The following is a 24,865-nucleotide window of genomic DNA, read 5'->3' as shown; positions in this document are numbered from 1 at the left end:
ATGCAGGTTTGCACCAGATTCCCAGGAATCATCCATGACTCGTACACCTTGAACAGTTTGCAGAACCCAGACATCTTTGAGAGGCCAAATAGGATTCAGGGTGACAAAGAGTACCTCCAAAGGAAATGGCTGATGGTGCCAGTGCAGTGGCCATAGATTCCTGCAGCAAGAAGGGACAACAAAGTTCATGCCACTACCTGAGCATTGGTGGAGCAGACCATTGGCATCTTAAAGATGCAATTCTGATGCATGAATTGATCTGGCAGAGAACTCCAATTCACTCCCCAGAGGGTCTCACAGACCACTTTGGTTTGCTGTGCACTGCACAACTTGGCACTGCAAAGGAAGGAGATTTTCAATATGCCGGCATGGAGAAGCTGCACGTCTCCTCCGATGAAAAGGATATTGATAGAATGAGGGCAGTCGTTCAAGAAAGCTGAGGGTGCAGGGAAAGGCCCGGGCATGAGGCACACAAGCCCTCATAGCTACCATATTCTGGGAGGAAGATGACGAGTTGAGGTGAATACTCTCTTGGACAAGTGTCCTCCAACATGGGCAGCACAGTAGCATTGTGGATAGCACAATTGCTTCACAGATCCAAGGTCCCAGATTAGATTCCGGCTTGGGTCACTGTCTGTGCGGAGTCTGCACATCCTCCCAGTGTGTGTGTGGGTTTCCTCCGGGTGCTCCTGTTTCCACCCACAGTCCAAAGATGTGCAGGTTAGGTGGATTGCCCATGCTAAATTGCCCTTAGTGTCCAAAATTGCCCTTAGTGTTGGGTGGGGTTACTGGGTTATGGGGATAGGGTGGAGATGTTGACCTTGGGTAGGGTGCTCTTTCCAAGAGCCGGTGCAGGCTCGATGGGCCGAATGGCCTCCTTCTGCACTGTAAATTCTATGATTCTATAACATGGGCCATCATGAGCGGCAGTGTTGCTATTCCTCTAATTTTACTCATGCACTTAAATATGAGAGTGAATAGTTACACATCTGACTCACATTGTCCTGTTCCTTTGAAAGATGCCGAAGACTCGGGACCATATGTCTTTGCTGGGATGAGGTGCTAACAGGAGGATGGCATCCTGGCATCAAAGATCAGAAGTTGCTGCCTCTTCAAACATCTCTTCAGCATTCCAGTCAGTGACAAGAGCCAGGAGTTGTTCCATTATCCGCAGCGAGATCATTGCCTTCATTCTGGAAAAGGAGATCCATCTCCAGCAACGAGAGAACATTTTCTGTGTAACCTCAATTGGGAGACTGGCAGGTGACACTTGGGCCAAGGCAGCCGAGGACTTTCCACATGTTTGCATCTGTTCAGAATGACTCACTCCTCTGTGTCATCTTCTTCTCTACCTCAATATTTTGACATTCTGCTGGCCTGCTTTTATCCTCATCTTACTAGTTACATTGTGTACCTTGTGTTGCCCTATTATGTATTTTCTTTTATTTCCTTTTCTTTTCATGTACTTTTAATGATCTGTTGAGCTGCTCGCAGAAAAATACTTTTCACTCTCCCACGGTACACGTGCCAACAAACAAATCCAACCCAATCCAATCCTGTGGATGGCAGATATTAAAATGCTTCCTCTTTTAGGCACACATTGTGCCTCCTCACCAGCCCTGGCAATTGCGAACTCCAAAATGCTCAGACACCAGGAAGTTCTCAAGGTCACAAGTCCTTGCTAATAAAGAGCACACTTCAGCTTCAGTGCATAGAGTTTTCATAGATTCTTAAAGTGCAGAAGGAGGCCATTCAGCCATTGAGTCTGCACCGACCCACTGAAAGAGCACCCTACCTAGGCCCACTCCCCTGCCCTATTCCCGTAACCCCATAACCCCAGCTAACCTGCACATCTTTGGACACGAAGGAGTAATTTAGCGTGGCCAATCCACCTAAACTACACATCTTTGGACTGTGGGATAAAATTAGAGCAACCAGAGGAAACCCACACCGACACACAGTCAGTCACCTAAGGCTGGAATGAACCTGGTTCTCTAGCGCTGTGAGGCAGCAGTGCTACCCACTGTGCCAACGTGCCACCCTCCTCGCACCTATCTCATTGCTCCTCTCAACATTATCTAAAGCTAGACTTCCAGCTGACAGGGATGTGCTGAGTAGTCACACGTCAGGTGGCTCTCCTCTGTAAGACAACAAAATAGGCACTTTTGACCAAATTTAGCCTGCAAAATCAGACTAAAACATCCCCTCAGCTTCAATGATGAGATATACAGCAAAAATGCCAGGAAGCAGCAGCTCAAGAGGTCACAGGATCACCAAATACTGCGGCAAGAAACAGGAATCGCAAGCAAATGGGCCTGCGGACCCACCAGGTGAGGGGTCCCCGGCCACCCCGAGAAAGGGAGACTGTCGACCCGAACAGCTCCTTTTTTTTCCACGCCCCTCACCCACCAGATGATGGATGGAAGATGTTCCTCATCAGGAAACTGAAGGCGATGAGGGATAACATCAAGGCTGAGATAAAGTATGTCAAGGTGTGGCAGTGGTGGAGGCTCTGGTGGCCATGCAGATAGCTCTCGAGATGGGAAAGAGATTGGAAGCCCAGGGGAGCACAATTAAAGAGCTGGAAAAAGCCTCGACGGACCAGAGAAACCGAAGCATCACCCTGGAGGCCGAAATGAAGAGGTTGGTATCGACCCAGGGAGCCTGAAAGGGAAGGTCAAGGACAAGCTAATCGATTGAGGGGGCTGAGCATCCAAATAGTGGGCCTGCCTGAAGACCGGTTACAGGTCCAAATGCTGGGCAACCTAGTGGGGAGGGACAGCTTCCACAAGGCTGCGATTAAAGGAGAAATGATCACCTAAAAAGCATGCAGGGACAGGGAAGAGAGGGTGGCTAGGCAGCAACTGATCGACTCCATTCGAGAGGTTGACAGAAGATACTTCTAGGCCCCGACCGTAGAGCTTCTGGTGGAGAGGAAAAAGCTATAAATGGACTTTAACCTGCTATCCGCAAGGAGACCACAGCTTACCCACGGACCCCGAAAAACACGTGGCGGAGGGGAACGCACGGGAGCCCAGGAGACAGCAAGGAATGGACAGGGAGGCGGGGCGCACGGGAGCCTACGAGACATCAAGGAATGGACAGGGAAGGGAGGAGGAGGAAGCCAGAGAAAGGAGGGGGAACCGGAAAACAGCCAAAACAGATATTAGGAAAATGCCTTGTATAGTGTAATCGACCGTTGTACCCTTGTTGAATGTACAGTGTGTAAAAGATAAAAATTTCAATAAAAATATTTTAAAAATCACTATCTAAATCTATGATGTGCACTTCCAGAGCATGCACAGAGGCTGTACTGACCACCAAATGTCACCATTACCAATATTCTGGGGGGGGGGAATTTGCTAATGCTCTTCGGGAGGGTTTAAACTAGTTCAGCAGGGGCTTGGGAACCTGAATTGTAGCTCCAGTATACAGGAGGTTGAGAGTAGTGAGGTCATGAGTAGGGTTTCAAAGTTGCAGGAGTGTACCGGCAGGCAGGAAGGTGGTTTAAAGTGTGTCTTCTTCAATGCCAGGAGCATCCGGAATAAGGTGGGTGAACTTGCGGCATGGGTTGGTACCTGGGACTTCGATGTTGTGGCCATTTCGGAGACATGGATAGAGCAGGGACAGGAATGGTTGTTGCAGGTGCCGGGATTTAGATATTTCAGTAAGCTCAGGGGCGGTGGTAAAAGAGGGGGAGGGGTGGCATTGTTAGTCAAGGACAGTATTACGGTGGCAGAAAGGACGTTTGATGAGGACTCGTCTACTGAGGTAGTATGGGCTGAGGTTAGAAACAGGAAAGGAGAGATCACCCTGTTCGGGGTTTTTTATAGGCTTCCGAAAAGTTCCAGAGATGTAGAGGAAAGGATTGCAAAGATGATTCTGGATAGGAGCGAAAGCACCAGGGTAGTTGTTATGGGGGACTTTAACTTTCTAAATATTGACTGGAAACGCTATAGTTTGAGTACATTAGATGGGTCCGTTTTTGTCCAATGTGTGCAGGAAGGTTTCCTGACACAGTATGTAGATAGGCCAACGAGAGGCGAGGCCATATTGGATTTGGTACTGGGTAATGAACCAGGACAGGTGTTAGATTTGGAGGTAGGTGAGCACTTTGGTAATAGTGACCACAATTCGATTACATTTACTTTAGTGATGGAAAGGGATAGGTATATACCGCAGGGTAAGAGTTATATCTGGGGGAAAGGCAATTATGATGCGATGAGGCAAGACTTAGGATACATCGGATGGAGAGGAAAACTGCAGGGGATGGGCACAATGGAAATGTGGAGCTTGTTCAAGGAACAGCTACTGCGTGTCCTTGATAAGTATGTACCTGTCAGGCAGGGAGGAAGTGGTCGAGTGAGGGAACCATGGTTTACTAAAGCAGTTGAAACACTTGTCAAGAGGAAGAAGGAGACTTATGTAAAGATGAGACATGAAGGTTCAGTTAGGGCGCTCGAGAGTTACAAGTTAGCTAGGAAGGACCTAAAGAGAGAGCTAAGAAGAGCCAGGAGGGGACATGAGAAGTCTTTGGCAGGTAGGATCAAGGATAACCCTAAAGCTTTCTGTAGATATGTCAGGAATAAAAGAATGACCAGGGTAAGAGTAGGGCCAGTCAAGGACAGTAGTGGGAAGTTGTGCTTGGAGTCCGAGGAGATAGGAGAGGTGCTAAATGAATATTTTTCGTCAGTATTCACACAGGAAAAAGATAATGTTGTCGAGGAGAATACTGAGATTCAGGCTACTTGACTAGAAGGGCTTGAGGTTCATAAGGAGGAGGTGTTAGCAATTCTGGAAAGTGTGAACATAGATAAGTCCCCTGGGCCGGATGGGATTTATCCTAGGATTCTCTGGGAAGCTAGGGAGGAGATTGCTGAGCCTTTGGCCTTGATCTTTAAGTCATCTTTGTCTACAGGAATAGTGGCAGAAGACTGGAGGATAGCAAATGTTGTCCCCTTGTTCAAGAAGGGGAGTAGAGATAACCCAGGTAACTATAGGCCAGTGAGCCTTACTTCTGTTGTGGGAAAAATCTTGGAAAGGTTTATAAGAGATAGGATGTATAATCATCTGGAAAGGAATAATTTGATCAGAGATAGTCAACACAGTTTTGTGAAGGGTAGGTCGTGCCTCACAAACCTTATAGAGTTCTTTGAGAAGGTGACCAAACAGGTGGATGAGGGTAAAGCAGTTGATGTGGTGTATATGAATTTCAGTAAAGCGTTTGATAAGGTTCCCCATGGTAGGCTATTGCAGAAAATACGGAGGCATGGGATTCAGGGTGATTTAGCAGTTTGGATCAGAAATTGGCTAGCTGGAAGAAGACAAAGGGTGGTGGTTGATGGGAAATGTTCAGACTGGAGTCCAGTTACTAGTGGTGTACCACAAGGATCTGTTTTGGGGCCACTGCTGTTTGTCATTTTTATAAATGACCTGGAGGTGGGCGTAGAAGGATGGGTGAGTAAATTTGCAGATGACACTAAAGTCGGTGGAGTTGTGGACAGTGCGGAAGGATGTTACAAGTTACAGAGGGACATAGATAAGCTGCAGCGCTGGGCTGAGAGGTGGCAAATGGAGTTTAATGCAGAAAAGTGTGAGGTGATTCATTTTGGAAGGAATAACAGGAAGACAGAGTACTGGGCTAATGGTAAGATTCTTGGCAGTGTGGATGAGCAGAGAGATCTCGGTGTCCATGTACATAGATCCCTGAAAGTTGCCACCCAGGTTGAGAGGGTTGTTAAGAAGGCATACGGTGTGTTAGCTTTTATTGGTAGAGGGATTGAGTTTAGGAGCCATGAGGTCATGTTGCAGCTATACCTAGGCTAATGCCTCTACCCCATACCCATTATCCCACCTAACATTTGGACACTAAGGGGCAATTCAGAATGGCCAATCCACCTAACCTGCACATCTTTCGACTGTGGGATGAAACGGAGCACTTGGAGAAAATCCATGCATATACGGGGAGAATGTGCAAACTCCACACAGTCACCCGAGGCAAGAACCTGGGTCTCTGGCACTGTGAAGCAGCAGTGCTAACAACTGTCCCACCGTGCTGCCCCTCTTTATATGCGGCCGCATTTGGAGTATTGCATGCAATTCTGGTCGCCGCACTATAGGAAGGATGTGGAAGCATTGGAAAGGGTGCAGAGGAGATTTACCAGAATGTTGCCTGGTATGGAGGGAAGGTATTATGAGGAAAGGCTGAGGGACTTGAGGCTGTTTTCATTAGAGAGAAGAAGGATAAGAGGTGACTTAATTGAGGCCTACAAGATGATCAGAGGATTGGATAGGGTGGACAGTGAGAGCCTTTTTCCTCGGATGGTGATGTCTAGCATGAGGGGACAGCTTTAAATTGAGGGGAGATAGATATAAGACAGATGTCAGAGGTAGGTTCTTTAATCAGAGAGTAGTAAGGGCATGGGATGCCCTGCCTGCAACAGTAGTGGACTCGCCAACACTGAGGACATTCAAATGGTCATTGTATAGACATATGGACAATAAGGGAACAGTGTAGATGGGCTTTAGAGTGGTTTCACAGGTCGGCGCAACATTGAGGGCCGAAGGGCCTGTACTGCGCTGTAATGTTCTATGTTCTACATTGCCCGGTCTCAGCTATTGTTTAAGTGATAAGTCACAAGGTGCTGCATCCCAACATTGTGACGAGAACCTTGTAGCTACTATCCAGACAATTGCAGGTTAGAAAAGGCTTAATGTTGTAGGTTCGGGCACCAGGGCAATAAAGTGGCTGAGGGGGCAGAACTTTGTCACCTCCTACTTATTAGTGAGCTTAACAGATGTATAAGCAGAAAGTGGGAAATGTGGGTGGCATATGGAAATGCACACAGCTCTATGAGTTCATAGCAGGAAAACCCTCTCAGAAAACTCGAGAACAGAGGAGTGGCACAATTTATGACCTTGGTCTGTGTGGGAACACATCTCTCCTTGTATACCACTCCTTCACCTTTCAAGAATGTAGACAAGATAGAAGAACTCCTCTGTCTCAATCTTACAGAGCCCATAGTAAACATAACATGACATTGCAAAACATGTAAATGAGGTTCCTTCCACAAGCACATTTAACATTAAGGTCGAGGCATCACTGATGTGGAGAATGATGAGGAAAAGGGCCACACACAGTGGTGATATGGAAGCACTCCACATTGATATCACTATCGTGGAACTCTCATGTGAGGGGAAAGACCATGGTATCGCACCTGATTGACAGCGCATCATAAGAAGGGGACATGAGATGTGAAATGGGTGCAATTATATTTCCCTTTGTGAACATTCATAGAATCCTTACAGTGGAGAATGAGGCCATTTGGCCCATTGAGTCGACAGCGACCCTTTGAAAGAGCACCCTACCTAGGCTAATGCCTCTACCCCATACCCATTATCCCACCTAACATTTGGACACTAAGGGGCAATTCAGAATGGCCAATCCACCTAACCTGCACATCTTTGGACTGTGGGATGAAACGGAGCACTTGGAGAAAATCCATGCATATACGGGGAGAATGTGCAAACTCCACACAGTCACCCGAGGCAAGAGTTGAACCTGGGTCTCTGGCACTGTGAAGCAGCAGTGCTAACAACTGTCCCACCGTGCTGCCCCTCTTTATATACATTATATACATTTTGTGAACATCCGTGCCACCACTGTGCTTCTAAATATTTGTGTAACTTTCCTAACCTTAACGCTTTGTTTGTCTGCTTCCCCAACATTCACAGTGGAGGTGGAGCTGTGGCTGCTACATCCTGTTGTCTTTGAAGACCTTTGCGGCATCTTCTGGGGAGGCCAGTCCTTGAGGGGGCACGGTCTGCTTTGGGTGTCCAGCTGCGGGGCAGGTGCACCCTCCCGGGCGTGTGGAGATGGAGGTGATGGGGATCACAGGAAATGGGGATTTGGATCAGTCGGGCGCTCTTGCAATCACCTGGGTGGATACTCTAGGTAATCCAGCTGCTGGTCCTCCTCCCAGCAGGTGCCCAAGGGTGTCTTGGCTTACTCTTGAGGAGAAGAAGCAGTTGGACTGAGATCTGGATGCCTCATCTCTCTCTTTCGGAGTCACTGATGAATGGCACCAATGGCTAAAGTGATGGAGTGCTGCTCCTGCAGCAGTGCAGGACCGATGTTTTAAACCAAGGTCTCCATGGCATTGACCTGCTGGTACTATTGCCTCATACTGAAGGCTAGTGGTCTCCTCCACCCTCTGTTCCAACCTATAAAATGCAGCTGACATCCTCTCCTGATGTTTCCGTGAGTGTTACTGCACCTCCAGCAGTTTATTTAGGGCTGAGTCCAGAGGCTCGTCCTCAGACTCTTGACTATGCAAATTCCTGGCCTCCAACAATCCTCTGAGAGCCGGTGACCTTGGATGTCCCTGCCTCTGCCTGCTATGGACCTGGCTGTGTGCTGTACTGATCAGATTGTAATGCCAAGGCAGCTCTAGAACTAGGCGTGTCTATCTGTGATACTGGAGGGTGTAGGTGAACACTGTGACAAGTCTTCTATGGTGCTCTCCTCTGGTTCCTCATTCTAGGTGTTGTCAGGGCTGGAGCTGAGGGTTTGGCTTACGGGTGTCGTTGGGCACTTTCTATAGCTGCCTTTGATAGAAAACAAAGATAATTAGCCCATGGCAGGAAGAAACTCTTAAAGAAGACAATGCACAGAGTTGGTTGCCTGAGGGATGAGCTGGATCCTCACTTGGGTGTGCGCTGCCCACCACACTGTCGCAGTAGATTACATAGAACATACAGTGCAGAAGGAGGCCATTCGGCCCATCGAGTCTGCACCGACCCACATTAATCCCTCACTTCCACCTTTTCCCCGCAACCCAATAACCCCTCCCAACCCTTATGGACACTACGGGTAATTTAGCATGGCCAATCCACCTAACCTGCACGTCTTTGGACTGTGGGAGGAAACCGGAGCACCCGGAGAAAACCCACGCACACACGGGGAGAACGTGCAAACTCCACACAGACAGTGACCCAGCGGGGAATCGAACCTGGGGCCCTGGCGCTGTGAAGCCACAGTGCTAATCACTTGTGCTACCGTGCTGCCCGTAGGCATGGTCCAAGTCCTCCACAGCCAACCTAATGGCTCCATTCTCGTAAGGAGTGAGGACCTTGATTTTGCCCACTCCACTCCTGGTCTGAGACCTTTCCCTTTTATTGTGCACAAGCTTGTCCTGTATGAAGACAGATGGAGAGTGTGAGCAGGACTATTGCCATGGCAAATGATGAGGGTGCCTGCTGTGTTTGGATGGTGAGTGCAGCAATGGACAAGATGAGGATGCAAATTGCAGAGGATATGTGTCTAGATAGAGATGTGAAGGCATGTGTGAGAGAATGGGTGGTGATGTCCCTTGGTCTGGCAGCGTGTGAGATGCCAGTGAATGTGTGATGGGCTTGTGAGTGTACGAGTTGAGAGTGATGAAATGATTGACATACCCTGGAACCACAATTGATATCTTTAATCGTCTTTCTGCACTGGCTGGATGATGCCTTGTCTGCTGCATTGGCATTGGCCACCACTGCCACCACCTCCCAGGCCAGAATGGTGAGATTGGTGGATCGCCTCCATGTGGCACAGTTATAGCACCCCTACCACTGGAACAGAAGCCCTGGGTTTGAGTTCAATGCCAGGACTTACTGGCCATGGAAAGAGAATTCATAACACAGTTCAACAGGCTGATAATCAGCTCTGGAATCCTCCCACTAATTCCCCACTATTCCCAAAAGGTTGTGAAGGGTGTAGTGTGAAGGTACATTTAAAATAAACCTCATCCCATGTCTGCGTGGGTCTCTCCCCCATAACCCAAAGATGTGCAGGGGAGGTGGATTGGCCACGCTAAAATTGCCCCTTAATTGGAATTTTTTTTAAAAGCTCATGAGAGTAGGGGACATCGCAACAGGCCTCGACTGTGTCTAGCAGATATTCCAGGGAAGCAACACTGAATTTGGACACAGCTGCCTTCTTCCCTTTTGGAGTCATATCTCTCATCTGTGGCTGCATTCATTGAAAAATCTGTTCACAGATCTGTTTAAATATGCCGCCCAGAATGAGGAAGCAATGTCCATGTAAATCAGGGGCCACTCACCCGCGGTCTGGCGTTCTTCCTGTTCATGCATAATTAATATGGTGGAAGATAGACCATGCAGTGTGAAAACCTGCTACTGTGGCCAATGGGTAAGATGCTGTTTTTCACACCCACTGCTGCACTTTATGCAATGCAGGGAACTTACGCGTGTTGTTTGTAATGTGTGATTCCGTACAGCTATGTCAGGTTGTTGCTTAACTCATCCGTGGGATGGCTCTTTCAATTTTGGCACAAGCCCCCAGATATTAGGAAGAACGGCTTGGAGAGTTGGGTTTGCCATTCTTGTTTCCGGTGCCTAGGTCGATTCCAGGTGGTCAATCTGGTTTCATTCTCTTTTTGCTTTATAATGGCTTGATGCAACTGAGTGGTTTGCTCGGTCATTAAGAGTCACCCACATTGCTGTGGGGTTGGAGTCACATGTATGCCAGATTAGGTAAGGAATTAATGAAGCAGATGGGATTTTACAACAACCGGCACTGCTTTGATGGTCACAATTACTCTCAATTTATTAACTGAAGTAACATGTTCCTAGGTCTCTGGGTTACTAGTCCAGTGACATTACCACTATGCTACTGCCTATTTGGATCTATAAAATTTAAACCTGCAATATGAGTACTGTAATTAATACTCATGATTGGATAACTCTGTGCAGGCTAATGAGGGGAACGATCTGTGCTAGAAGAGACAGTGGCAGCCTGAAATACCATTGAAAACCAGTCACTTTGCAGCTGCACGGGGGAAAATATTTAGCTTGATCCTGGTGTCTTTGCAGACGTAATGTGATTTCATTTACCTTACACAGATTGTAATAATTAACACTACATACATACCATCAGAAAGTAATTGTCAATCCAAATCCAAGCATTTCCAGGGCTTATGGTTCCAATCCATGGTTCACGATAAACATACTTGGTAGCGGTGATGGCAATACTTGTAACGGCAGGATTTAAAACAGCAAAAGGCAGGCTAATGTACTGCATGAAGAATCAAAGCAAGAAATCTTAATCCACTGTTAAATGCATTCTGTATATCCAGTTGTTTGAAACTTAGCACTTTCAATAATTTCAAATACCTTTATAAACTCACCAATCCTACAAAGATACAGAACAGTTGGGCCATGTCTGTGTATGCAACTGAGTATAAACCACCAATCAGAGTATAACAAACTGCTATCACAGTCGAAATAATAATGGCCAAATGAACGTTGATTTCAAAAATCACACTCAATGATGAACCTGAGGGAGATAATGTTTATTCGTTATGAATTTTTATATAATAGATCAGTATCAGTATCAATTTGTGGTTATGAACTGATAAAACCATCACAGAGATTACTTTTCATGTGAGCAAAAACATCAGAAACATAAGTTTCATTTAATAAAGGAAGAGGCGAACAACTCAAGTCTAACAACTCAAAACTGAATTGCTGTCAGCAGAGTATCAACATAATCCAAACTCTTGGTCCTGCATATTCCTCACTTTTCCATTGCCATTAAGTTGGAAGACTAACCTTAGTTCAATGGTGAACTCAGAAGGGTATGCCAGGAATAGCATTTGTATTTTAGAGTGAAGACCCAGTGATCAGTGAAGGTTGGATGGGTTCCATAATGGCTGGGTGATCCACCACTGATTTACTGCAAAGGTAAATATCACCTCTGAGAGAGCTATGTCTCCAATTGCCCCCACTATCAACCTCCTTCCAATCATCAGTAATTTGCTGTAAGGAAACATTAAGGGTGGTAGCAAGTGATACCTACTGATTGATTCTCTGTATACATTCCACGAGGAGCACATGGCTCCAAATATCATTACAGATTTGATACAGATATGAATAGAAGAGTTGACTGTCAGAGGAAAGCTAAAAACAGTTGCCCTCAACACCAAAGCAGAATATTTGGCAGTAGGAAGTCCTAGCAAAGCTGAAATCTATTGGAGGCAAGTGGAAAATTCTGCAATGACTGGAATACGTCTGGCACAAATGAAGGTGGTTGTAGTTGTCAGTGATCAGTTATGGTAGCCTGAGGACATTGTCCCATGGAAGCATTTTCAGTCCAACCATCATTGGTGTTTTCTCTATTATAAGGTCTGAAATGAGGCTGTTGGGAGATTATTCAATAATGATACACTACTTTGTAAATGAAATTGCCAGACTGCAGCAAGACCTAAATAACATTCAGGATTTGACTGACAAGTGGCAGGCACTGACTATCTCAACTAAGAAATATCCCAGCCATCGCTGCCATATTTGCAACAACACCATCATTACCAATCCTGTCACCACCAACAAGTTGGGAGTTAGCAGTGATAACAGGATCTGCTATGCCAACACTGAGTAGGACAGAGGTCGGTTATCATATGACAAATGACACTTACTAATTTTTTTAAAGAACATAAGATGATTAAATTGCTTTCCGGTCACTTAAGCTTGTTCCCCCATTCAATTAATGGCTAATTGTCTCTTGATTCAATTTAACCATCTTGGTTCGCTTAATACTCTTGTCTAACAACATATTTTGTGAGTGCAAGGAAGTCTGAAGAAGTGTTTGCTGACATCAGCCCTGAACTACACAGATCTAATTTTAAGGTTAATATGATGGATGTAGGAATTTTAGGTATATTGTATTATAGGTATTATGGTTTAAATGTCTGGGTTAGAGTATGTTTGATTGCTGCAGTCACGTTTTTATAAAAATCTTGGTTTGAAAGATTGGGAGCCGGGGTGCAATTAAACCATCATAAAAAGCTTGGGCTAATGGTATTTTGTTTTGATTAAGGGGATTCCCTGTGGAGTTAATTAGGTTTCAGCTTGGTAAGGTGATGTCATTACTGGGTGGCGCTAAGGCATTCAGCATTTTATAGGAAAAGTACGTCAATGCAGTTCTGGATGAAACTGTGATCATAAGTCAGGCAGATTTCAGTTAAAAGAGATTAACAGTTTTTAAAGCAGTGAAGACTTGTCTCAGAACAAGGGGGAGCTGAAACAAGCTGAGAAACAGCTTCTGAAGAGATATAGCCAGAGTTTTGGCTTGGGGCTGATAGGAGTCCGATCTTGCCTTTAGAGTAGCCGCGCCAATCACGCCGGTACCAATGGCACCGATTCTCCACTCTGCGGAGAATCGCATGCCGGCCTCGGGGCGGCGTGGCACAATTCACGCCAGTCGCGGGGATTCTCCGGCCCGGGCCTGGGCTGAGAGAATCCCGCCCATAGTATTGAAGAAATTGGAAATTAAAGAAAAGGAAAAAGTGAGGGCTGAGAAGAAAAAAAGAGGGCTATTCGAAATGGAAAGATTAGCAAAGGAAGAAAGGATAAAGGCAAAACAGAGTTTGGCAATGGCAGAAGCAAAGGAAAAGGAGAGAGAAACTGGAACTGCAAAGAGAACAATCTCTCCCTCAATGCCAACAAAACTAAAGAGCTGGTCTTTGACTTCAGGAAGCAAAGTACTGAACACACCCCTGTCAGCATCAACGGGCCGCGGTGGAGGTGGTTGACAGCATCACATTCCTAGGTGCGTACATCACCAAAAGTGTGTCCTGGTCCACCCACGTCGAGGCTACGACTAAGAAAACACAACAGCGCCTATACTTCCTCAGGAAACTAAGGAAATTCGTCCACATTGACTCTTACCAACTTTTACATGTGCACTATAGAAAGCATTCTATCTGGCTGCATCACAGCCTGGTATGGCAAATGCTCATCCCAAGACCACAAGAAACTTCAGAGAGTCGTGAACACAGCCCAGTCTATCACACAAACCCGCCTCCAATCCATTGACTCTGTCTACACCTCCCGCTGCCTTTGAAATCGGGCAGCATAATCAAAGACCCCTCCCACCCGGCTTACTCACACTTTCAACTTCTTCCATCGGGCAGGAGATACAAAAGTCTGAGAACACGCACTAACAAATGAACTTATGGACTAATCTGATCTCTTCACACATCTTCTCTACCGAGTAGTACTACACTCCTGTATACTTCACTCGATACCTGTGCCTGTGTATTTACATTGTGTATTTTATGATTGCCCTATTATGTATTTTCTTTTCATGCACGGAATGATCTGTCTGAGCTGTACACAGAATAATACTTTTCACTGTACCTCAGTACATATGATAATAAACCAATCAAATCCAAGAACATAAACAGAAAATGTTGGAGTTAAAGGCAGAAACTGAGGAAGGTCTAGAGGAAGAAGGATCACTTCCTAGTCAAAAGCTTAGTTGGGATATCTTAGTAGGGATGTATTCAAGCACTGTCAAGATTTGATGAGAACGATGTGGAAGCCTTTTTTTTCATTTGAGAAAGTGGTTAAACAATTGAATTGGCCAAAGACCGATTTAGGAGTAAGAAAAATTCAAGCAAAAATGCAAAAACATTTTTATTGGCCTGGACTGCATAAAGATGTAGTTGAATCTTGCCGTATATGTCAGGTAATAGGGAAACCTTGGGCGGTAATCAATCCAGCAACTTTAATACACATTACAGCTTTTGAGGAAACGTTTACTAGGGTCCCAATTGATTGTGTGGGACCCCTGCCTAAGACAAAAAGTGCAAATCAGTTTTTATTGGCCATAATGGATGTGTCTACTAGATTTCCAGAGGCCATTCCATTAAGAAACATCACAGCTAATAGAGTTGCAGAGGAGTTAACCAATTTTTAAAATTAGATGTGGACTACCTAAATCAGATCAGGGATCCAATTTTATGTCAAAGTTAATTAAGGAAGTTATGGATAGCTTAAGAATAAAGCAATTTAACTCAAATGCAGATCATTCAGAATCACAACGGTGTTGGAAAGGTGGCATCAAATTTTAAAGACCATGTTGAGGGCTTATAGTCGGGGTTATACAGAGGATTAGGATAAAGGAATTCCATTTGTACTATTTGCAATTTGGGCTATGCACCGAATGTGTCAAACTAAATTTGGTCCTTTCGAATTGGATTTTTGATCATGTGGTAAGAGGACCACTTAAATTGGTCAGAGAGAAGTTGATGAGTCAGCATTCAGAGACTGTGTTGTTGGACTGTGTGTCAAACTTTAGGGAGAGATAACTAGTGCTAGTGAGTTGGCTAGAAAATATTTTAAATTGTCACAACATGTGATGAAAAAATGGTGTTAGTGGGGAGAAAATACTAGTATTGTCACCAATCATCAGTGAACCAATAAAAGCAAGATTTTGTGGGCCTTATCAAATTGAAAGGAAATTGAGTGAGGTGAATTATTGAATTATTTGAGAAGAATACCAGGTCGAAGGCAAACTCAGAGTGTGTCATGTTAATATGCTCAAAAGTAATTTTGATAGAGAAGGAAAGAAGATGGATGTGTTAATCATTGTAACTCAGGGAGTAGAGATAAATCCAGATGATTCTGAATTTAACATTACTCAAATTAGATTGGAGAATGAGGAATTCAAAATAAATTTGGATAAATTATATGATGACCTTCCAGAGGAAAATCAAAATGACCTAAAACAGTTATTACAGTCACATAGGGCTGAATGTGGGAATAAACTGAGCAGTACAAAAGTAATTATGCACAATGAAAGAAATGCTATTACAATTAAACAACATCCAGGCTCAATCCACTAAAGTTAACACAGGTACAAAAGGAAATTGACAGCATGCTTAAGAATGGTATCACAGCGATTGGGTCTAATCTATTGTGATGGTACCAAACCCAGATGGAAGACATGATTGTGTGTGGACTATTCAAAAGTCAACCCAGTTACAAAGTCATATTTGTATCCTATTCCTCATTTAGAAGACTGTTGAAAAGGTGGGACAGGCAAATTTTATAAACAAACTTTACTTACTTAAAGGATATTGGCAAGTACCTTTATCAGACAGGGCAAAGGACATTTTGGCTTTTGTGGCACCAAATGGTTTGTATCAATTTAAAGTCATGGCATTTGGAATGAAGAGTACGTCAGCAACATTCCAAAGATTAACGAACAAGAACATTTCTGGGCTAAACAATTGTGCAGTGTACATTGATGATTTGGTCGTGTTCAGTCAAACTTGGAAGGAACATTTGGAACATTTAAAGGAATTATTCGATTGACTAGTGTAGCCACCTGAGTTGGCCACTTCCCGACTTAAAATGGAGAACCGCAAAGGCTGAAGGGAAATTCAGCCAACACAGGCAAAGACTAGCAAATACAGAAATCATATATATTGGAACTTGCAAAACAACCAGACAGCACCAAAACCAGCAGCCATCTGCATAGTAATGCAGCAGCCATCTACATAGTAATATGCGATTCCCAGGCACAATGGCAACAGTTAAGGTAAACAAAGCCAAGCAGACCCCTCGGCGCCAGCAGGAGCCAAGACAAAGGAAGGCCAACGGACATTTAGGGACCGCCCAGCGATCAGGGAACTGCTCCAGCATTGGAAAAATCGATCCAAGTGATCGGAAAGTAGTCCAATCACTTGGAACCAGGTACGAGGTCCGCCCTGAAGGGCGGGAAGCCCCTGGGGACTATAAAGTAAAGCCCCCAAGTTCAAATTGTCCTTCTTTGGCAGGGTCACTCAGCAACTTGAACCAACCCTTGACAGTGACCTGTCTTGTTGCCGTCAAGCAAGTAAGTCTCAAGTCATCCCTCGCTACGAGATAGGCGCATTTGCTACCAGTCCATACCAGCTTTTGAATCCTGCAGACTCAGGACCTGAATGAAAGGTCATTTGTTCCCCTGACCTGGTGGGCCAGTCCGAAGCTAAGTATAGGCCTTTTGGTGAAAGGAATAGCCTAGAAAGTAGAGTTTATGCATGAGTAGTGATTTACTGTGTATAATAAATGTGTTTTGATTTGAATCTTACTAATTGGTGTGTTGAGTTATTGATCATTACTTGAACTTGAACCTTGTGGCGGTATCATAAAGATACCTGGTGACTCTAGAGTAAAGGTTAAACAAACAGAGCAAATTACGATTTAAGAGCCAACCAAAAGTTAGCAACACTACAGGAGGCTGGAATGGTGGGGAACTTAGCTAAATGTGAATATGCATAAAATTGGACATAGTCAGATGACCCCACAGAATGTGAAAACAAAAGCGATTGGGGAGATTCCAATACCATCAAAGAGGAGAAAAGTTCTTATATTTCTGGGTATGAGGGTTTCTACTGGAAATTTGTGCCAAATTTCAACAGCGTGGTTGCTCACTAACTGAACTTTTGAAAAAGCAGAGGAAATATAGTGGACTTTGGAATGTTAGGAGTCACTCGATAATCTGAAAACTGTCTTAACCACCACACCAGTGTTAATTACACCTAATTATGCTAACCCTTTTAAGGTGGCAATTGATGCGAGTGATGTGGATGTTGGTGCTGTACTGTTGCAGGAAGATAATGAAATAATAAAATGGCCTGTTGGTTATTTTTCTCAGACATTAAATATTCATCAAAATAAATATTCGGTCATCGAAAAGGAGACATTCAGTTTGGTACTGGCGTTACAACATTTCAACATTTATGCTGGCAACCATTCTTTGGAGACAATTGTATACACAGACCATAATCCATTTACATTTTTAGAAAAGTTTAGGGATCACAATGCAAGACTGTTCAGGTGGAGTTTATTGTTGCAACCAGTTAACTTAAAATTTTACACGCAGCAGGAAGGAAAAATGAGATTGACGATGAGAAGACTGGAATGTTCAAAAGTAGAAAAGAAAGATTAAATTAGAGTATAAGAGTTTTTGCATGTATAAAATGTAACATGATTTGTATCTTATAGCATATTAGTTGTGTTTAATAATGGGGAATGTTTAGAGTTAAAAGACATTGGAATGAAGCCAACATTTTATATTGCTGGTTCCTGTTTTTTAAAGGGGAGGTATGATGAATGTAGGAATTTCATATGTATTGTATTATAGATATTTTGTGCAGTAATGGTTAAAAGCCTGGGTTACAGTGTGTTTGACTGTTGCGGTCATGTTTTTCAAAGAATCATTTTTTGAAAGCCTGGGAGCCAGGGATGCAATTAAACCATTGTAAAAACTTGGGCTAATGGAATTTTCTTTTCCTTAAGGGGATTTCCTATGGCGTTAATTAGATTTCAGCTTGGTAACGTGATGTTGTTACTGAGTGGAGCTAAGGTATCAGGTATTTTGTATTAAAGCAGGTCAGTGCAGTTTTGGATGAAGCTGTGTCCACAAGTCGGGGTGATTTCTCCTTGCAGTTCAGTTAAAAGAGATTAACAGCCTTTAAAGCAATGTAGACTTGTCTGAGAACAAGGAGAGAGCTGAAACAAGCTGAGACATACAGCCAGTACAGTTCTCTCAAAGAACATAGCTAAAAGCAAGTATTCCTGAGTGCCAGCGGCATTTAAAGTGGATTGGGAGCTGAGATGTCCTTTTTTCCTTTGTTGTTTAAGTTGGAATAAAGATGGCAATTAAGGATATTGTATTCACGGTATTTAGTAGTATTGTTTAAGGGGTATTTGGAAGTTATTTTCCAGTGTGTTGTTGAAGATTTTAATACTGTGTTCATAATAAAGTTTGTTTTAAAATACCACAGATCTCTATTTCTTTGTGCAATCACTCCTGGAGCAAAGTATCCTTTCCTCACAGTCTTACAAAATTAAAATTAAATATTGGGGTTTCCATACGGTATCCTAGCCACTGTTGGGGTTTGGTCTGGGGTCATAATAGTTAAAGCCTGTTGCTCTGGATTCCCCACAAGAGGAAATAGTTCTTTTTTGTCTCCTCTTTAGGTGTCAACCTTCCAGCTCTTAAGATGATGATTTGTGCTGTTTTGGTAAACTCTGTGCTAAGCATCGCCTGGTGAAGCTCAGGAGTCCCCCACTGGCATTGCAATTTCTGCCATATTTGCTGTAGATGAAGAAAATGGGCTGAGAAGGTGCCTGAATTGCTGGCTTCTGTTAATCTTTTAATTTCTGCTTCCTCTTAGAATGCCCTTCCAAACAGTCAGCCCCTAGAGATCACAACCGTCAGCATCTGTCTCCCGGTTTTCCTCTATCTAAACCTTTAACTGTCTTAACCACTTCAATTAGGTTGGTTGTTGCTCAAACCTCTGTACTCTGGGAAATGTAAACCTTATCTATGCGACATGTCCTCATAATTTAATCTTTTAGACCCAATATTGGTTTTGATGAATTGGCATTGCATTCTTTCCAACGCTAATATGTCCTTCCTGAGGTGTGGTGCCCAGAACTGGATGCAGACTGGATGCCAAGTGGAGGTTTGTATAATTGTTAAATTACTTCTATTCCTTTGCATTTTGGGCCCATTTAGATAAAGGCCAATACCCTTTAGAATGTTTTAATTAATACTGCGGATGCTCGAAATCTGAAATGAACAGAAAATGCTGGAGAAACTCAGCAGGTCTGGCAGTATCTGTGGAGAGAGAAACAGAGATAATGTGAGTCCCTGTAGCACTTCTTCAGATATTTTGAACTGTTGTTTTGTACTCGCTAGCTTTTGGTGATGTCTGTGCATCGACTCTAAAATCTCTGTTTGGTTACAATTTCTGCTTTCTCACTATTTAGAAAATACATTAATCTGACTTTGATCTTCCTAAACATTAACTTCATTAAGTTCCATCTACTATGGTTTTGTGCACTGACTCCATCTATTGCCCCTTTACAACTTTCTCCTCCCATCTGCACTATCTATTCTATTCCCAAACTTAGTGTCATTGGCAAACCTAGAGCAAATTATTGTTGTCTATTCTTTTTTCTAGGTCATTTACAAATATAGTGAAAAGCTAAAATTGTGGTGCTGATCCCTCATGGACAGCACAAGCCACATCTTGCCAATTTGAGTACACACCTATTAACACTACAGTCCGTTTTCTACTTGCTAAACAATTCCATATCAGTGTCAGTATGGTATCTCTAAATCCACGTGCTCTCATTTTGTTTTTAACAGTATCTTGTATGGAACCTTATTAAATGTCTTCCGGAAGTCCATATAAATAGCATTCAAAGACAGTCCTTTATCTATCATTTTAGTTCCTTCTCAAAAAGTTAAACCAAGATCATGGGGCATGACTTTCCTTTTACAACTTCATACTGGTTCTCCCTAATCTGTTCATATTTGTGCACATGCTCAGTTACCATCTCTAATAACAGTTCTAGTGGCAACACAAGTGGATAAGGTAGTCAAGAAAGCGTACGGAATGCTTGCCTCATTGGATGGGGCATCAGGTATAAAAATTTGCAAGTCATGCTGCAGTTGTATAGAATCTTGATAAGCTGCACTTGGAATATGGTGCACAATTCTGGTCGCCACACTACCAGAAGGATGTGGAGGCTTTGGAGATGGTGCAGAGGAGGTTTACCAGGCTGTTGCCTGGCCTGGAGGGTGATAGCTATGCAGAGCAGCTGAATAGACTCGGACTGTTTTCATTAGAGTGATGGAGATTGAGGGGTGACCTGACAGAGGTCTACAAGATTATGAGGGCATGGATAGAATTGATGCGCAGGCACTCTTTCCCAGGGTCGAGGGGTCAGTCACCAAGGGGCATAGGTTTAAGGTCCATGGGGAAAAGTTAGAGGAGATGTGCGAGGCAGGTTTTTTACACAGAGGGTGATGAGTGCCTGGAACGCGTTGCCAGGGGAGGTTGTGGAAGCAGATACATTAATGACTTCAAAAAACATCTCGACAAATACATGGATAGGATGGGCTTCGACGGATACGGCACTAGGAAGTGCTGGGGTTTGGCCAAGGGTGGTATCATGACTGGTATAGGCTTGGAGAGCCGAAGGGCCTGTTCCTGTGCTGCATTAGTCTTTGTTTTTCAATATAGTTCAGCAATGTTACAAGCACAATAATATCTCAATCCTCCAACCTCCACTTTGAGAAAGGATAAGAGTAGTCGTCTTATGGAAGCATCATCATGTGCAAATGCTCAAAAAGCACACAACATTTTGAACTTGACACACCTTCATTCCTCCACTGTTGTTGGATCAATATGTTATAATTCCCTTCCTGGCATCATCATTGGAGCATTATCACCACAAGGACTGCAACAGTTAAAGCAGAAAGCCCATCAGTGAGCAAGGCCAGAGGGATAGCACAACTTTGTCAGCATCTCCAGTAGAAATGAGAACAAATAAAACAAATAGTTTGACTAGTGAAGGATGCATGTGGAGTCATACTTCACTGAGGATTTTAAGGGGGGTTAACTTGATTAACTTCCAAAAAGGACACAAGGATTGTGATGTGCAATAGCCTGTACACAACGATTGAAATGCAGACAGGGCATAAACCTTGTGCAGTCTGCACATTGCCATGATTTATTCTTGCAACCAGCGCTCTCTGAATGGTTCATTTGTTGCATGCATATTTAAAGCTATTCTATACCCCCTAAAGAGGAGGGAACATTGCATTCCTTAGAGCTGCTGAACTCATTGGGAATAGTATACTGTGCAGCAATCAACATTGGCTGACCATGGGAAAGAGTGTGCGCCAAGGTTTTAAAACAGTCCACTGGAAGTCTTGATTAAGGAGGTGGAATAGAGGAGAGATGCTTGTATCATCAGGGGGTTAAGAGACTCTCTGGGCACTTGATCAGAAGGCACTGACAAGAGGTAGCTGGAGAGATCAAAGGCGGCAGTGCAGGAAGAAGATGATCTTGCATGATAAATCAAATTCAATGAATGTATCTTCAAATGCCATATCCTAGCAACTGCACTCTTGGCCTCAGCAACTGCTCTGTTCACCACCTCACCATCACTTACCTACCAACAAACTATTAATCAGGGCTCAAACTCACCATGCTTCACCTCACTCTCAATTACTGCTGCAAGCCTCAAATCCACATCACAGCTTTCACACATTGGTAGCTATTCAATAATGTCAATGAGGCACATGCACAGCATTGGGTGCACAGTTAATGCCATCCTGCACCATGGGCTAGCCTGCAATTCTGCCAAATGCTCAAGCTCACTCTGCCTGTTTATTTATACAAAATAAAATGCAGTGAAAATGTCTCTCTTGCAGAGAGACTCAATGATTTCCTTATGCAGTAGTGCACTACAAATTGTGAGATGTTGTTGATATTTTCAGCTGCAACCTGGTAGGAGTTACATGCATAAAAGCTCAGAGGCGTAGTTACCTTGAAAGCCATAGATTAAGCAATTCTTGAAACGTCTAAGGATTATTTTGTGGCTGCAACAAGTGGCAGATTTCAATGACAACCTGTTTAGTGAGGCGCAGACTTCTCAGGTAGTGGTCATCACTGAAGATCAGATAGGTGAACATCTCCCTAAGTACCGTATGGTTCTCTGGTGTGTCTTCCTTCCCCCTCTCTCTTCTAAGTAGCTTGTCCTGATCTGGTTGCCTTTGCTCATTCCCCCAGTCATAGTCAATGCCTGGAGGAAGGCCTTGTACTCCAGCCATGTCTTGAACCAACTGGTCTTTACAGAAGTCAATAAAAAATACTTCAGCACCTCAACTAAAGAAAGCACAAAAACGTATGTAATTGCAGCAGTCGTCAAAAACTCTCCAGCAACCAATCTGCAAGTAGTTGATGATCTCCTCCAATTGCATTGGCGGGGTGGGGACTGTGATCTTTATGCTGTTTAACATTCTTTTTAGCTCTTTGAGATTAAGAAACACCATAGTGTGGATCTCCAAAAAGACATTTTTGATCTGCATGTTCTGTATGCTGCTGATGAACATCAGGCAAGCACATACAAAAACCTCCATGAGGATGAGGAAGGGGTTGGATGCACTTACTCTCAGAAGCATGCATACATTTTTGATGCTTACAAGGTCTCTTAGTGTCCATAATAACATACACTAAAGAGCTCAGTTTTACCCCCTGCATCTTCACACGATGATTTGGGAAGAAACTAGGGGAAAAAAAGCACGGAAAATGTTCCTTTTGCTTCCGGGGCAGGTATGTCACAGCAATGTAAAGTGGAATATTTTCACCACAAGTGTCTACCTTCTGGCGTAATCAATAAATAACTTTCTGCACTGCCACATTCAATGATTTTTGCGTATATACCCGGAGGTCTCTCTGCTCCTGCACCCCTTTTAGAATTATGCCCTTTATTTGAGGTTGCCTCTCACAATGTTCCACTTCACACTTATCTGCATTAAATTTCATTCACCAGATGTCTGCACATTCCATCAGTTGCCCTCTAAAAATGTAACACCATCCTTTACACAGTACACAACATCCATGTTTTGTACTATCTGCAGATTTTGAATTGTACACTTAAATCTAGGTTATTCATATGTGTCAAGAAAAGCATTTGTCTTGATACCGATACCTGGGGGGCTTGAATGTATACCTTCCTCCAGTCCAAAAAAACAACATTCCCCATTACTCCCTTATTTCTTATCACTCCGCCAACTTCACATCAATGCTGCCACTCTTATTATTATTTCATGGGCTTCAACCTCACAATTAACTTCAGTAAGTATAAATTCTATGTTGTGTCACCGTGCCACTTATTATTTTACAGTTTAGTAAATTTAGCTGTCAGTTAAAGCCTAAGCCACTTACTTTTAAAAAAAAATATATTTTATTCAAAATTTTTGGCCAACTATAACAGTACATTGTGTATCTTTTACACAGTAATATAACAATATAAATAACAATGGCCAGTTTTTTAAACAATAAATAAATAATATATAAACAACATCAAAATTAAAAAACAAAACTAAATGGCAACTGCCTTGTCCCAAATAAATACTCTCCAAAAATACAATTCAGCGGTCCAGTATACAATTACCTATAACAACACCCTATACATATTATACTTATACACTAACATCCCTGAGAGTCCTTCTGGTTCCTCCCCCCCCCACTCCCCCCCCCCTGGGTTGCTGCTGCTGTCTTCTTCTTTTCCATTCCCTCTATCTTTCTGTGAGGTATTCGACGAACGGTTGCCACCGCCTGGTGAACCCTTGAGCCGATCCCCTTAGGACGAATTTAATCCGTTCCAGCTTTATAAACCCTGCCATGTCATTTATCCAGGTCTCCACACCCGGGGGCTTGGCTTCCTTCCACATCAACAGTATCCTGCGCCGGGCTACTAGGGACGCAAAGGCCAAAACATCAGCCTCTTTCGCCTCCTGCACTCCCGGCTCTTCTGCAACCCCGAATATAGCCAACCCCCAGCTTGGTTCGACCTGGACCCCCACCACCTTCGAAAGCACCTTTGTCACCCCCACCCAAAACCCCTGTGGTGCCGGACATGACCAGAACATGTGGGTGTGATTCGCTGGGCTTCTCGAGCATCTCGCACACCTATCCTCTACTCCAAAAAATTTACTGAGCCGTGCTCCAGTCATATGCGCCCTGTGTAACACCTTAAATTGTATCAGACTTAGCCTGGCACACGAGGACAATGATTTTACCCTACTTAGGGCATCAGCCCACAGCCCCTCCTCAATCTCCTCCCCCAGCTCTTCTTCCCATTTCCCTTTCAGCTCATCTACCATAATCTCCCCCTCGTCCCTCATTTTCCTATATATGTCTGATACCTTACCGTCCCCCACCCATGTCTTTGAGATCACTCTGTCCTGCACCTCCTGTGTCGGGAGCTGCGGGAATTCCCTCACCTGTTGCCTCGCAAAAGCCCTCAGTTGCATATACCGGAATGCATTCCCTTGGGGCAACCCGGTCAGCGCTCCCAGACTTGCAAACGTCCCATCTACAAACAGATCTCTCAATTGTGTTACTCCTGCTCTTTGCCATGTTCCAAATCCCCCATCCATTCTCCCCGGAGCAAACCTATGGTTATTTCTTATCGGGGACCACACCGAGGCTCCCGTCTTTCC

At 43.9% G+C, this 24,865-nt stretch overlaps 1 protein-coding gene across 1 annotated transcript in view; it reads right to left on the bottom strand.

Moving 5' to 3' along the window:
- Positions 1-24,865, bottom strand: part of LOC140391798 (high-affinity choline transporter 1-like) — a 267,954-nt gene that overhangs the window by 67,495 nt on the left and 175,594 nt on the right. Inside the window, exons 5-6 of the mRNA XM_072476681.1 lie at positions 11,193-11,341; positions 10,937-11,080 (exon numbers count right to left, since the gene is read on the bottom strand). Coding sequence (XP_072332782.1) covers positions 10,937-11,080; positions 11,193-11,341 — 293 coding nt within the window. The remainder of the gene's footprint in view (positions 1-10,936; positions 11,081-11,192; positions 11,342-24,865) is intronic.

This window comes from Scyliorhinus torazame, chromosome 15 (assembly GCF_047496885.1).
Source record: "Scyliorhinus torazame isolate Kashiwa2021f chromosome 15, sScyTor2.1, whole genome shotgun sequence".
Classification (NCBI taxonomy): Eukaryota; Metazoa; Chordata; class Chondrichthyes; order Carcharhiniformes; family Scyliorhinidae; genus Scyliorhinus; species Scyliorhinus torazame.
This window is presented reverse-complemented; position numbering and strand designations above follow the sequence as displayed.